The sequence below is a fragment of the Onychostruthus taczanowskii genome, unplaced genomic scaffold (genome assembly GCF_017590055.1).
Source record: "Onychostruthus taczanowskii isolate IOZ18803 unplaced genomic scaffold, ASM1759005v1 scaffold1, whole genome shotgun sequence".
In the NCBI taxonomy this organism is placed as follows: Eukaryota; Metazoa; Chordata; class Aves; order Passeriformes; family Passeridae; genus Onychostruthus; species Onychostruthus taczanowskii.
The window spans coordinates 32,924,003-32,939,185 of record NW_024496525.1 but is presented as its reverse complement, the minus strand read 5'-3'; the positions used below and the strand labels follow the sequence as shown (position 1 = coordinate 32,939,185).

Here is a 15,183-nt window from a genome sequence, read left to right as displayed (position 1 = left end):
TGAACCTGTTCCCGCCGGAGCTCGTGGCCGGGAGCCCAGACGCACCGCGGGGCCTTGGCTGCGATTTGAAATTGGGGCGGCCCCGCCTCGCCTCCGCCTCCGCCTTCCTCAGCCTCTCACGGCCGAGGGGCAGGGCCCGGCTGCCATGGCAACCCCACAGCCTTCGGGGGCGGAGCCCGAGGGCGGGACAGGGGCGCTTTGTAGCCAATCGCAGCGGCGAGTAGCTCCTGCAGCGCCTGGCGGCAGCCAATAACAACCGCCGCCGCTCCCTGGTGGGCGCGGTCTCGGGGGAAGGCCCGCCCCCGGCGGACGCGGGTCCCTTTGTGGGGTTTGACAATAAGATGGCGGGTGGGGGGAGGCGGGGCCGGTTGGCCCCGCCCGTCCCTCAGGCGCGGAGCGGGCGGTGAGGCGGGAGCCGAGCGGGAGTTCCTGCGCGGGCGTGCGCCGGCGACAGCAGTGGCAAGGCGGTGAGTACGGTGGGCTGGGTCGTGCTGGGCTGGGTCGGATCCGCGGGAAGCCGGTGCCGGCGGAACCCGTGGAAGGGACGGGATCGATTCAAAATGGCGGCGAGAGCGCGGGGCGATGAGTAACCGCCGGCAGCGCTGAGGGGGCTGGGGCGGCGGGTCAGGGGGCCCGTTCCGCACTTCTCCGCTCGGTCCCTTCCGCAGCCGCGCTCCCTCATCGTCCGCGCCTCTCCCGGGCACTCCGCTGCCCTCCCACTGCCGGGGAGCTCCCCCTCGCTCCCCGCCCCGGTCCCGCCTCTCCCCCCGACTCTGCGGGCTCCCCCTGCTCAGCGCTCCCGGCCCCCACCTGCGTTTCTACGAGCTCCTGCCCCATCTGCTCAGCCTGCCCTTCCCCAGGTGCTGGAACCCCTTCCCAAATCTCTCGAGCGCCGGAGAGGTGCCTGCCAGCCCCCTACGCCCCGGGGGTGGGCAGACCCCAGTGCTTTATAGGGGCCTTTGTTCCAGTGTGAATAGCGATGCTTCTGGCCTTACCGTCCTCTGCTGTGTCTGCATCCCACCTTTTACCTCGGCACCACCACATGGGCACACGTGCATGGCTAAAAAGGAGGAGTAGCTCTCTTTCCGTCTTTTTCGCCACTGTTACACAGAGCTTTGGTTTCTTCCCACGGTTCTTAGAAAAGCCAGTGTTGGAGTGGAGAGGATTAGAGTGGTAGAGGGGAGATACGGCCCCTTCTTGCCTTCCCGTGCTAACCATCATCACTGTACTTAGGGCTGTACAAAAAGCAGCACTGTGCTTCACTGAACCTCCAGCACTGGCCTAGGTACGTCTTGTCTGCTTTCTCCTAAAGATAAGCACTGCTGAAATTCCCTATCTTCTCTCTTACCCCAGCTAGAGGGAAGCAGCTTTTTTCCCTTAAGTACTTAACTATCTCTTTGGCAGCACATCACTATGAGTGTCCAAATTGAGTGTGAACCTGGAATGTCTTCAGTTGATGCTCTAATAAGAATTGAATCAAATTTCAAGCACCTTTTTTGTAAAGCAGACTGGGAATTTGTTGATCCTAAAAGCAAAACTTGTAATTAATTACATAATGCTGTGCTATTATTTATTTTAAAAAGCAAAATAACAAAACCCACAAAACTCTTTTTTCCTCAGTGCACTGTGCTGCAGCTGGCTGTTGTGTCCTTGACAACATTTTTTCTGCATAGCTGTTTCAAACAGCAGTTTAGTTGAATGCACAAAGTTTGGGCTCGTGACACGGGGGTAGCAGAGGAAGAAAGGAGATGGTGTAGCTCGTCCAGATGCTGCCTCTTGGATAGCGAAAGACGCTGCTTGAAGTTACCAGGAGATTTGGAACACCTTAGCTCTGAAGCAGCAGCAGTCTTGCTCTGATGTACCAAAAGGTTTTACACAATGGCTAATGCCTTATACTAACAGAGGTCCATGTGACCTAGGGAAGAACCTGAAATCACATGCAGAAGGTTTTACACAATATTATTTTGCACGGGAAAACTTCCCTTCTGTAGTGTGTAAATAGATTACAGACTGGCCTGGCCTGGCAGCATCCCCTGTCATTTAGTTTGTGGATGTGATAGTGGCTCTTCCACCAACAGCAATGGTCCCCTCTTGTGTTGTCCACTATTTTGGGAGGCAAACGGCCACAGCTTCTCCCTCTACAATTGTCAGATGCACCAAATAGCCCCAGAAAATATTTCAATTTGTTTTTCTCATGACTGCACCATCTTTACCTGTAATTCTTGGCAGGGTGGTGGGGGGGATGTTTGGTGTTGAATGTTTTTTTATGCCCTTGTCACCTACCCTCCAATAAAGTAGAAATTTTGGGATTCAAACAGACTACAGACTCTCAAAGAGATCACTTTTCATTTATAGAATGTGTTCAAAGTGTACCTGGGGAGCAAAAACTTCTGAACTTTTATAGTGTCATAAAGTGTTTGCCAGAAATAAAAAATAGTTTATTGACTTGATATGGTGTCTGACTGAAGTTGTAGTTCAGGTGCCTTAAGACACTGTTTCTAAAGTTGCTGTGAGCTCAGTCCCTAAAAAAAAAGAGACTATGAGTTGTTTGAAATACAGTTTCCATGACATAACATCATTTAGTTTGAATATCTGGGATCAAGTCAAAAGTTTTTGGCTTGAGAATGTTAAAGGTGTTTTTTTTTTCCATTGTGGTATTTTAACGAGTATGCAGCTTCTTGAGGAAAGACAGGTTTTCTGCTCTCCCATCCCCAAGTCCTTTGTCATCCATCTTCTTCCCCCTCCATTTGAGAGCAAACAATCTTGAAAAATTGTTTATTACTACACAAAACAGAAAATAAGAACAGATGTCCATGTGCATCCTCTTTATTTGTTTCTTTTCCAGGTATGCACTTCAGTTGCAGACACAGAACTGTCTTGTACTGCACAGACATGTCTAGAAAAGTATCTGAATTGTTTTCATAATTTATTATAAAAGTTTTTGTAGCCTGTTGGAACAGCATTCTTTTTCATTTCACTAGTTAAGGGAATTGTTGCATGTGATGGGAAGTTGTATTTGAGATATCAAATCTTATTATGCTTTTAATGGGTTTTAAAAACTCAGCCTTTATTGTTAAAGCAGTTTAATTACTGCCATTACTTTCGTTATTGTCATCTTGCTAAGTAAATCTTAGTCATAAAGTTTCTATGCTGGTAAAGGAAAATTCTCTCATGTTTTGTGGTGTTACAGTTTTGTGTTTGTGCCACCTCATTTCCTCTAGATGCTACAGAGGTATACATGGGTTTGTACAACCAAGGTGAAAACAACCTAGTTTTGTAATAAAAGTAGGGAAGACTTGCTTTCATTACCTTTTGTTTGTGTACACTTCAGTGCTCATCTGAAAAATTGCTGTTTGCTCTTTAAGTGGCAAAGCTGTAGGCATAAGGGAAAGGCTGGTCCAAAGGTCAGGGCAATAGCCTAGGACTTGGAATTAAACTGGCATTTTCCTCCTGCTGCAGATTTTGGGTGTAGTGTTGGCCAAATCACATTTGTTCTCTAATTGTGCATTGGGTTAATAGCACTATTCAGGTTTGTGGGAATGATGCTCACATCATACAGGACAGAGATACTGAAGGAGAACTGTCTTGTTCTGCATCTCCTGTCCCTGCCTGACATCCTGCTTCCCTGTGCTTGGCAGGTGGTGCTGTCACTTTTACTGCATGGACTCTTGCTCAGTAGCATGGGAGAAGAGGAAGGACTGCATCAAACACAATTCCTGGTACGTCACTTTTTGCTCCTTAAATGAATCCCTAACCTGGAACTCTGTGCAATCACGAGAACAGGATGGCAAAAAACTGGCTTTATGATGTAAGGTACTAATTGAAAACAAGTTTTAGAAAAAAATCCAGTGACTGCTGTGAAAGGTTTGCCTTTAAGAACAGATAAATGTTTTTCCTCTGCTTCTAGGTTCCCAAGTGTGTGTGATGTATTAAGGGTTTCAAGTTTTCTCCTGTGTTCTGTTCTGTTGGTGTGCCTTAGAAGGCATATAAATGCCAAATTATAGATGTATGAAAACCAGGTTAACATTCAATTAAAGTTTTAATTACTCTTCACAGAATGTAAGTTGAAATAAAAGAAGCTTCAAACTCTGCATAGTGTTTAATGTTTGGTGATGTAATCATACACGATTTGTACACAGTCCCAAAAGATGTTTCTAGAGGTTGTTTCACATGGGGGGGAAGGGTATGTTCAGAAATTACTTTACATAGAAGTGTAGGAAAAATTAAATAGGATATCCTCTGATAGGAAGTTTGCAGAAAAGCCTGAAAATCTGGAAAAGGAACTATCGAGCAACAACAATATCAACTCTTTAATAGGAGTAATGGAAATGTTAGGCTTCAGCATAAAATTTTAGAAGAAACATCCGAAGTATTTAATGTATAGCTAATCCACGGGTAGCTTTTAAGAAGTTAGGAAAAATGACTACAAGACCAAGTTTATTCTACATTATACTCTCTGCACATTATGATTTCTAAAGAGTTTTGTACCTTCAGCAGAACGAAATCTTTTTAAGAGTTGGCAATCCCAGTGAAGGTTATTTCATGGATATATACAGCAATGTTACAAGTGTTGTACAGAGTCAGACCAAGTGTTTATCTAGCTACTATGCTATCCCCAGGTTTTCACAGCAGATAAGCATGTAATGTATTTTGAAAGGAACAGTGTTGTTGCCCTTTGGAGGATTTTTAGTGTCTCTGAAAAAGCTGAGAGAGAATTTCTTGAAAATACGTGGAATGTACCATAGCAACCAGAAAAGCAAGGCAGAGTTTAGGGCTTATCAAGGAAAATGGGTGGTTATATAGAAAGACACTGCAATAGTATTTTGGTTTTATCAGCTTGTAGTTGAAAAACTGTTTTGTTTGGGTCACTAACTTGAGAAAAAGCCGCCAAACAGTGGGCAAACAGGAATTCTAAGGACAGAAGACTAAGAAAGAAAATAAGGAAGAAGCATAAATGTAAAGGTCAGGTATCAGCTTTCATTTGCAGCCCAATTTTTATAAGACTTAAAGGGATATACTCTGTATTTTTAAAAAAAGTTACTTGGTATTCTAAGGGACCAGCTTCAATATTTGCTTGGGGCACTGTTGTCAGAATTAGTGCAGTTCAGAAGAAGAGCTGAGGCTGGTTCTTGAGAGATGCCCCATGTAGAATTCAGCAAGTGATTCTAGGTGTGAGTACTGAAAAGCCTGCATGCACCCTGTGTATTTTTAGCTGGTGAACCTAAGCTATGAATACGGGAATTTTCCTGTCTTACAGTCTACTGGGAATGGAGTACAGAAGCCCATACAGAGGATGGTAGTGACTGTCCTTACTGGACTTACCCAGTTCTTACTGGAATTACTCAGTTCACTTACTCACCTAAGGAAGGGAACCGGAAGGACTGCTTTGGGCACCTCTGCTGAATGTCTCAAGTTACATGGAACAGATCTAGATATTACTCTCTTTGTGGCTACATAAGCTAATATTTTCACATGTGCTGCCCATGGGTTGTTTTTTTTTCCATGTTACTCTGTTAGGCATATTAATGTTCTGGAGGGGTCAAATCTTTTAAAGATGGTGTGCCAGGTTGTATTTTTATTTCCAAAATCAGAGGTTAAGCATGCCAGTAGAAACGGGAGGAGCGAGGAGAAGCTGCCTCTGCAGCAGGGGAAATACAGCCGGTGAGATGTTTGCTTCTGTGCGAGGCAGCGGCTCCTGACTTCCATCAAGTGTGGAGCTTCATGGGAGCCAGGAGCTGGGAGCCCCTGCCTCCCTCCGATGCCATGCCTTGTGGACCTGCTCACCCCTGGTTCCCGAATGTCGCCTTTGGGACCCGGTCCACATCTTCCTGACCCCTGTTGTACCACACTGGCCATTCTAGACATGGTATGACAATTCTGATGTTTCTGTCTTTAAAGAATTTGCTTTTTAGTAAAAGATTAAAGTTCACTGTTCTCTTTTTTAGTACCTTTTTTTTCCTCCTCCCTCTTGAACTGTTCATGTTGTACATGATTTTTTTTTTTGTTTGTTTGGTTGGTTTTTTTAACAGGACACAATGTTTGTGCGAGGATTAAAGAGAAAATGTTTTGATGGTGAAGAAGATATTGAAGGGACTCTGGCTGGTATTAAGGCTATTCCTTCCTATAATCTCCAGCGGCAGTCACTTCTAGATATGTCCTTGGTTAAACTTCAGCTGTGTCACATGCTGGTGGAACCCAACCTTTGTCGCTCGGTACTTATAGCCAACACGGTACGGCAGATCCAAGAGGAAATGACTCAGGATGGGACTTGGCAGATGATAAATACACAGAGCACAGGGCAGGCATCCCTGGATCGTCTTGTTTCAACAGATATCCTCTGTCGTTCATCTAGGGATCAAGCTGAGGGAAAGCATGGTCCAGCTTATGGTACTTTCAATAAAGACTTTGAGAGTGACCAGGCACAAGATAGTTCAGAAACTATGTCAACAGCCTCTGCAGTGCAAGCACCAAGAAACCTGCAGAGCAATGTGTGGGAAATGGAGAGTCCACAAGAAAATAAAGGAAACTTTCAAAAATCTTTAGATCAAATATTTGAGACGCTGGAGAATAAAAGTCCTAATACCGTTGAAGATCTGTTTTCAGAAGTTGACAATTCTTATTATGACCTTGATACTATGTTAACTGGCATGATGAGCAGCACAAAAATGGGACACTGTGATAGTCTTGAAACATTTTCTTCTCCAACAAATACAGCTTCTAACTCTAATTGTAAATCTGATCTTAATGACCTTGATCATATTGTGGAAATCCTTGTTGAATCCTGAATCTCCTTGTGTGGAGGTAAAGATCTGTTAATGGGAAGAAAAGACTTGAGAAAACAATTTCCACAGTTTGTTCTATCAAATCTGCACGAGTATTTTACAAATATCTATATATTATATAGATACATATATTAAGAAGCACTTCATATTGCAAAATAGTGTTAACTCTTAAAAGTTAACCTGCAAGTTGTAGTGTAATAATCTGATTTATTGTCCACTGAACTGTAAGTACATATGGTAAATGCTTCTACGTTGGGGGTCCAAGGCTCTTGAAATTGGGCTCCTTTTACCAATTTGTTTTAGCCTTTGATGGAGAATATCCTCAGGGAGAGGGATTCTCTTGTCTTCTTCCACTTCTCTCATAGAAATGGTAATAAACAGAGAGAGAAGTTAGATAACTGGTTTCCTATTACCCTCCAGTTTCCACTTGCTTACACCACAAAACTCCTACCATACCTGCTGCTTCTGTTTTAAGTCGCTCCATGGCTCTTAAAGAGCAGTATGCAATAGTTCTTGTTATCCTTGCTAGCTTCTTCTGGGTTTTGCTACAATTTTTACTTCAAAAATAGTTTTAAAGTGTTTATTGGTGTTTAGATTTTTCCAGGTATTTTCCTAAAATATATTTTTTACTACAGATGTTATGTCAGCTGCTAACTTAGTAACTTTTGATCATATCTGCAGTTGATGTATTTTTTGCAAGATTTTCAAAAAGGGATGTTTTTTTACCATGAGCTACCTGATGTAGTTCAGTAAAGTGTATGTAAATGTAAATATGCAATTTTATACTTTGCATTAAAATGTAAGAGCTGTTTTCATGATTCTGTTTTATAGAGTAGTACTTTACTAAATTGAGAATTGTACATTTATGCTTTTCATACCCCACATATTTGAGTATCATTATAGGAAGATCTTTGATCTAGCTAGACACAATTACATTTAATTCATTTCAGACCATACTTTTTTGTTAACTACAAACCTAAATGATGCAGGTTTTTATTTATGTGTATTTATATGTAAATGTCATCAAGTGAATTGTTTATCATTGACGTCTACCATCAAATATTTGTTTATATGGGATAACTATCTTGCACTAATTACTACAAAAAGTGTTATTAGCGGCCTTTAAGTCTCACTGGTTGGTTTGTCATGATGTCTTGTCATAATTAATATGCTCCACTCTTACCAAGGGTTTCCTCTTGGCTTTTTTTAATAACAAAAAATGTAATACAACATGGGATGGTGGTCTTTTCTTCCAGCACATTCGGTTTAGAGTGTATATAACTAGTCTTCTTCCTAGGAGACTTCTTTGGGGGGAAAGGGATAATTTGAGTATAGCCTATGATTTTATTACATAATAACAAATGTTTCCCATCAGAAGCTGCTGCTGAGGAAAAGCCCCAAACTAGCAGGGTGTAGGGAAGGGGGAAAATATGGATTGGTTTCTAAAATGTGTTGGCCATGGCTGTGCCAGGGGAAGACATCTGTCAGTACCGTGGTTGTTTTCTGTAGATCTGAGCCAAGCCAGTTGCTGGAGAAGAGAAGAGAACCTTGCTGAGTGTGACAGGCTCTGCCTTCCCATGAGTGACCTGACCTACAATGCACATTCTCAAACCTGCAAAGGGGATTCGAGGTGGGGGTGCCAAAGGGGCGTTAAGAGCATTTGAGTTTCACTTCAAGAATAAGAAGACCACTGGGCTTATGTGCTCTAGAATCATCTACTTTGAGGAAAGATATCATTTAGCTAAATTTTGCAAACTCAAACAGTTGAATGTGTACCGGCTCCATCTTCTGAAACCATGCACTTTGTGTGAGTCTTCAGCGAACTAGAAGATGATTCCTTGTATTAAATTTGGCATAAGATAACTTGTAGTTGCTGTAGTTAAACTTTGATTAATAACTTGATGCTAAAGGATGAAGTAGCATATAGGCACTTGCAAGTTCAGTCTGTAGGATACAGGTGGACCACAGAGAAGCCCATGCTACGTGTCTTAATTGAGAGATCACTCATAGGTATTGCAGCAATAAATGCTGATTCAGGAGGATCCAAATATAGATAAAAACTGTTGTATCTCACCGTGAAATAAAGCTGGCTTATCTGGTAGTGTTTGTTATAGTATCAGAAATTCTTTGAAAAATTATAAATCTGCAGGTAATTTTTCTTGATGCTTTTTTGTGGGTGAACCACAGAACTGGAAAGCAGATGCCTTAGGGTAAAACACAGAGCCAGGCAGTTTCAGTTTTATAAAGGGAACATCAGCATTGATTGAAATAACTAAGTATCTTCTGTTTCTCTGGTAAACTTTTCCAAAACTGCTCTGAACTGTGTTGAAAACTCACAGGTTTGAGCAATTGTGAATGTTCCACTCTGCCCCCACACCCTCCATTTTCATTAAAATAGCAATTTCATGTTACGATATTTTAAAAACGCTCTTCCCCACCTCTTTAGTGTGCATCAGTCTACATGTTACAGATAGGAATCAGTATTACTTGTTCATAACTGTTAAACTGTGTATGTCAAATGTACATGTGTGTATTTATAACTCTGTACTTTATTACTGTGTAAAGCATCTAGCTGGGTGCATTCCTTTACTTAGGAATCTGTGCCTACTTAAAACAATTCATAGAGTCTGCTTGGCTTAACAGGAAAGCTGTTAGGTAAGTAGGCATTTGTGGAGTTAAGCACTTAAACAGAAATATATATGCTGTTTTATTACATTCTTAAAACTTATGCCAAATCTTAGGTGCTTTTACAAGCCTGATGCAGGTATAAGAATTGGTACTGCTGCAACTTGCACAGTCACCCTGCAGAACTGTTGGGTGTCTACAACTGGTCTAACTTTGCAGAGACCAGCCTGTAAAATCATCTTGTCTCCCTATTGCTTGAATAATGTGTCTCAGTCTAACTCAGCTTTTCGTGCTTCACTTCTCCTGGTTAAAAAAAAAAAAAACAAAAAAAAACACCTTTATATTCTAACTGCCGTTCTCATTTCTTTAGTGAGCTGTTACTACAAATGGTGAGATGATACTTGCTGCTGGGGATTTTATTAATTTCTACATATAAATGGGAAATTAAAGAAAACATAGCTTCTTAAATTAGGAAAGGCTTCTGACAGATTTTGCTGCCACTCCTGGCAGCCGTTTTTCCCTTGTGCTCCTGGGGAAGAGTTGTGGAGCTTGCACAGCATCAATGCTGTGTGTCAGACAAGGCTGTTGTCTGCTGATGGCACTGGGCTGTAGACTTGCAGCACTGCAAGCACTGTCAGGCACATAGCTAATATCCAATCTGCTTCCTTTGCAGGTAGCACTGAGTATCTGTCCCCTTCTGTGCCTGTGGTTTTATTTCTCCTTTTCCCTTACCAGAAAATCAGAGCTCAGGCATTCTGCAAAGGCAAGAAGTGCAAGGATCCAGGCAGCTGTAACAATGGCTTGTCTGCTTATTGCTTCTCTGTGTGGTGTTTGTTAGTTTCTTTTAACCCCTCTCTCTGCCGCAGCTCTGGGAGCTTGCCTAGCAAAAAACATCACCTGTCTCTACAACCAGAGCTATATTTGCCTAAAGGACAAATCTGGTCCGTGAAGAGAGAATCAGGTCTTTGAATAAAAAAAGCACCTTTGCTGACCAGACTGCCTTGGAGGCACAGCAGTGAAGGGTTTCAGCCTGGAGCAGGTTAGGGATTCTCACACGAGCGGAGCCTTCAGCCTAACCAGGAATTACCTGTTCTCAAAGCTGTCCTTAGACTTTTTTGAAGTCTTGGGTATGTCTGGGCTGCTTTAGTAAGCATTTAAAAAGGCATTATTGTAAATTGACTGAGCGTATAGTTTAATATTGTAATTATCAGACCATTAAGGATTTTTTTTGTGTCTCAGAATGTTGATTTGTGCGACTGCTTTACAGTCGTGCAACTTATTCCATATTCCCTTACAAGTAAATGAACTGCCAAAAGCTAGAATGAAAAAAATCCCAACACATTTGTTTTCTGACATCTACGATAAGACAAATAAAAATGCTTTCAAAAATGACTTCTGTTCAAAGTGAAAATATACTTGTGTCTCAGGCCTAGGATGTAGTCCCATATGCAAAAAACCCCATGACTGATGATGACAAATTTTGTTTGCTCATCAGTTCTTAAATGAGTGTTATTTCATGCTCTGACTAATACTAAGAGTACAAAGTCACCAAGTTTCAAAGAAATGAAATAAACATTCTCGGGAACCTGTATTTTTGTCAATCTGGCTTACTATATACAAGGTTTTGCAAAGATTGTCTGAACTTTTTTTGGTGTCTCTTGAAAAATTGACAGTTAAGTTTTCCTACTTTTTTTCCAAGGAATTTTCATGGAGAGGTGAAATCCCATCAAATAATTTGTTAGGAAAGAGGCTTATTTTAGATGTTTGTAGTGCTTTTTAAAAAAAAAAAGCTAGTGAAAAATACAGAAATTTCATTATTTGACATGATTTTCATAAGTTTGTATGGGAGCTCTTTCTTAAACCCAGTAATTATTCATTTGCTTAGACAACATTCCCCCAAAATGAGTGGTTTATGACCTGAAGAATTATTGTGGCAAATGTTCATGCATGACAAACATGTCAACAGGAAAACCTAATGCCAGCAGCTGCTTTGCATTGCTAGGGAAACATTTGAGTAATTTCAACTGTCTTTTTTTAGGGAAGAGTAATTGAAGGTACAGGTGATTACATGACTGCTTTCAAAACCAGAATTAAACAGAAATTGGATCCCCATGTATGCTGTATTTGGAAGCTCTACAGAGCTTCCCATGGAGTGGGAAGTGCAAGGATGCAATAGTAAAATGCTGCAGCAAAGGAAATAGTATGTACTATTTTTCATGTTCCATTTACAGACAAGATTTGGAGAGGAAATCAAGAAAAAGTAATGCACCTTCAGCCTGGAATTGTGCAAGCTTACAAAACAGGACTTACAAAGGGAAGAGTGGGTATGTTGATAAAAAACTCAAAAACCAAAAGAGTTTAATATGTAAAAGAAAAAAAGCCAGTGCTTGTAACAAATTCACTTTTCTGTGTTTGAAATCATTACTGACAGGAAGGCTAGATATGGAAAGCACCGGGTGTTTGGATTATTTTGTGTCCAGTGAACTGACTGAAGTTTAAGACAAAACTGTTGAATGGTTAATTGTTTAAATTGAAGCTTGGTACCATCATTTGCTTTTTTGCCTCTGCTTCATTTGAAAGGTGTAAGGGGAAAAGTGCTTTTTCTTGTAAATTGTGATTCTTTTGACAAAAGAGAACAATGGCTTATTTCCTACTCTGACAAATATTCAGTAAGGTGTTGTTACATAAATTGAAGCTTGGTACCATCATTTGCTTTTTTGCCTCTGCTTCGTTTGAAAGGTGTAGTGGGAAAGTGCTTTTCTTGTAAATTGTGATTCTTTAGACAAAAGAGAACAATGGCTAATTTCCTACTCTGAGAAATATTCAGTAAGGTGTTGTTAGGTTTTGTAATAACCATCTTGTGTCATGGCTTTTTTAATAAACTTGAGTAGGTGTAGGAATAGTTTGTTCACAGAGGCTTTACCATCAAGACGAGGTGGTAAAACTAACCAGGGTTTAGTGCAGTGTGCTCTGCCTTTCTCACTTCCCTGTGGAAGGGTGGCATGACGGGATCATTCAGCTGCCATTCAGCTTCAGAACAGCTAATTCATTTCAATCAAATCCGTGAGATCTCACAGTCACTACATTTTTAGAATGTTTCCAAGTGTGGAGATACCAGAAGAAAACAGCATTCTGTACTGATAACCAGTAATCCAGATAAGGGAGAGACGTAAGATTCCAGGCATGAGACCAGCTTCAATTAGAGCTTGTACCTGAGACAGAGAGTAATTAATCACAGGCATCAATCCATAGGAAAGCAGTCTCCATTATTTCTTGTGTTCCTGGAACTGTTTTTTTGAATAGATGCTGAGTATGAAGGTAAGAAGAAGTAGCAAACCCCCAGCATTCCTTTCAGATTAATTATACAGAGATCTTGATTGGTTTGGAGGTTGTGTTTTTTTCTGGTTTATGTAAAACTTGCTGCAAAAGCAAATATGCTGCTCGTGAGAATGGCATCCTGGCCTGCTGCAGTGAGTACAGTCATACTGAAAGGCCATGTTTAAAGCTTTAAAAAATCATATACAATCCTTGGTTTGCCTCAAGCTTAGTTCAAGTCAAAATGGGAGAGCATTAGACTCCTAGAACATGACCTCATTTGTGAATGTAAGGACCTTTGAAAGGAAGACTTTTGTCAAGAAAGACCTTGTATGTGAGCTCAGCCCTCTGAATTCTTCACTGTGTGAGACAAGCATGGCTCCTCTAGCACAAGACATTAAATATTGCCAAGCTAAACGAGGTTCCAGTTCTTTTATGTGAACCTCACTGTTAACACAAGCAAAAAAGTGACCAAACCCTTTGCGAATAATCACCATATTTTGTGTCATTTCTATGAACTTCTTCAGGTGTAAAGCCATGAATCCAAAGTTCTGATGCATGCACTTAAACAACTCCAGGTTCTTTATTGCTGTAGCTCATGTCAGATAATGTTTGAAACAACAGAACTTTCTAGAAACATGTAGAAGGCACATTCACCCTTTTCTATTGCACAGAACTGCTAACAGAACAGCTGACCACCTTGGGTTAATCACTCAAGAAAGAGTGAGGAGAGCAGGGTGACCAGTGTTGGTGTCTTTCTGGGAGGTCTGCTGGACTGGAGGAGAATGGCTGCACCAGAGGCTCAAGCACTGAGCTGGAGGGGGAGAATTGTCCAGGACTGTACTGGTGCTGCAGGGCTGCCCAGAGGTCGCAGACTTTTGGCCAGCAGGGATCAAGTCTGCAAAGCCTAATCTTGGCTCAGGCTGTGGGGACACTTTGGTGGTACTGCTAGTTAAACTATCCCTTTATATTCCATATTAGACATAATGATTCCAGATCCATCCCTTCTGCATCAGCTCCCTTTGCCTGTCCTGTGTCTGTTCTTTGGAGATAATCCCCAGCAGATGGCAGGGGTGGGTCCTGGTGCAATACTCCTGGCTGTCCCTGGTTGACTTCAGCAGACAGAAGAATCCTGAACATCTCAGAGTTACTCCTCCATTTAACCCACAGTGTGTGGTGGGAAGGAAGGCATCTGGGGGAGGTATTTGGTCCCCTCCTCCCCCTCGGTGCTGACACTGGTCCTGCACTCACTCTTGGTGCAGCAGATGGACCATGGGGGTCGGGGTGTCACCCCTCAGCCATTCGGGGAGGCGACACAGCTCCGGCAGCGCGTCAAAAAGGATTCATTAGCGCTTCTCATGGCAGCACTCGCTCCCCTTGTGTGCTCCGTGACCCCCAGCAGTGAGGTCAGAGCACAGCTGTGGCTGAGGAACCGGGGGCACCATGCTGCAGGACAGAGGTGGCCTGGAGAGATGATCCCCCTGTCCTCAGCGAGGGATCCACAGGGGTCACCTGTGTCACCTCCGGATTTCTGTCCCTCTGCCCTTTGCCCCCACTGCACACTCCTACCCGAGTGCCCATCGGGAGACACAAGGGTTAAAATCTGTTGGACCTGAGGGTTTAAAAGAAAAATCTCCTTTGCTGAATAATCACAAAAAGCAGCTGATCTTTCATCAAAGTTGTAGTGTTATCTCCACCAGAAATTGCAAATGTTTCTGTAGTATTTATGAGACCGACATTGAACATTGTGTGTGAGCTTGGTCTGTGCTTGCTGTCCATGTAGGAACCCATCTGTGCAAACGTCCTTGAGTTTTGTTTGGTTTTAATGTCCTAGAGATTGGCTCTTCCAGAGATGGGTTTAGATCAAGCAGCTTTTAGGGGATGCATCAGGTAACCAACCCATGGCAGGGTTTGACAAAGGATGAAAATCGATCTTCACAAATACTTCAATGTCAGATTTTGAAATCTGGTTTGCACAAACACTCGTGCCAATGTAACCTGATTACGCAAATGCCCGTGAAAAGCAAATATGAGGTTTGAGCATGGCTAAAACCACCTCATCTTTGAAGAAAAAAAAAAAAAAAACAAACCCAAGTGAATATTCATGGCAGAATTGTGCAATGTTTGACGTAGCTCTAGGGCTGCTCGGGAGACGTGCGCGCCTCGTTTCCCAACAGGCCTGGCACCGGGGCGTTGTAGGAACGCTGCTCTGTGGAGGCCCAGGGCGTGCCTTTTACTGACACTTGGTACTTTCGGTCACAGACGGACTGAGAGTTTATACAAAAAAAAAAAAAAAAAAAAAGGGGGGGGGAGCGGAGCTGGTGCGGGCTGGCCGGTGGCTCCGCGATGCTTTCGAGGCTGAAAGCGCGGCAGCAGCGCGGTGCGGAGCCCGGCGCGGAGCCGAGCCCGGCGCGGTGCGGAGCCCGGCGCGGAGCCGAGCCCGGCGCGGTGCGGAGCCCGG

At 42.7% G+C, this 15,183-nt stretch overlaps 1 protein-coding gene across 2 annotated transcripts; it reads left to right on the top strand.

The window, feature by feature from the left end:
• Positions 1–360: 360 nt before the first annotated feature.
• On the top strand, positions 361–8,008 carry LOC121334416 (cell division cycle-associated protein 4-like). Of its 2 annotated transcripts, XM_041401553.1 has the most exons (4): positions 361–467; positions 3,639–3,719; positions 5,690–5,866; positions 6,030–8,008. In XM_041401553.1, the coding sequence occupies exons 2-4, from the start codon at positions 3,681–3,683 to the stop codon at positions 6,783–6,785; spliced, it is 972 nt and encodes a 323-aa protein (XP_041257487.1). In that variant the 5' UTR covers positions 361–467; positions 3,639–3,680; the 3' UTR covers positions 6,786–8,008. The 2 variants fall into 2 exon arrangements, with proteins under 2 accessions (XP_041257487.1, XP_041257497.1); XM_041401563.1 differs by lacking the exon at positions 5,690–5,866.
• Positions 8,009–15,183: the final 7,175 nt, after the last annotated feature.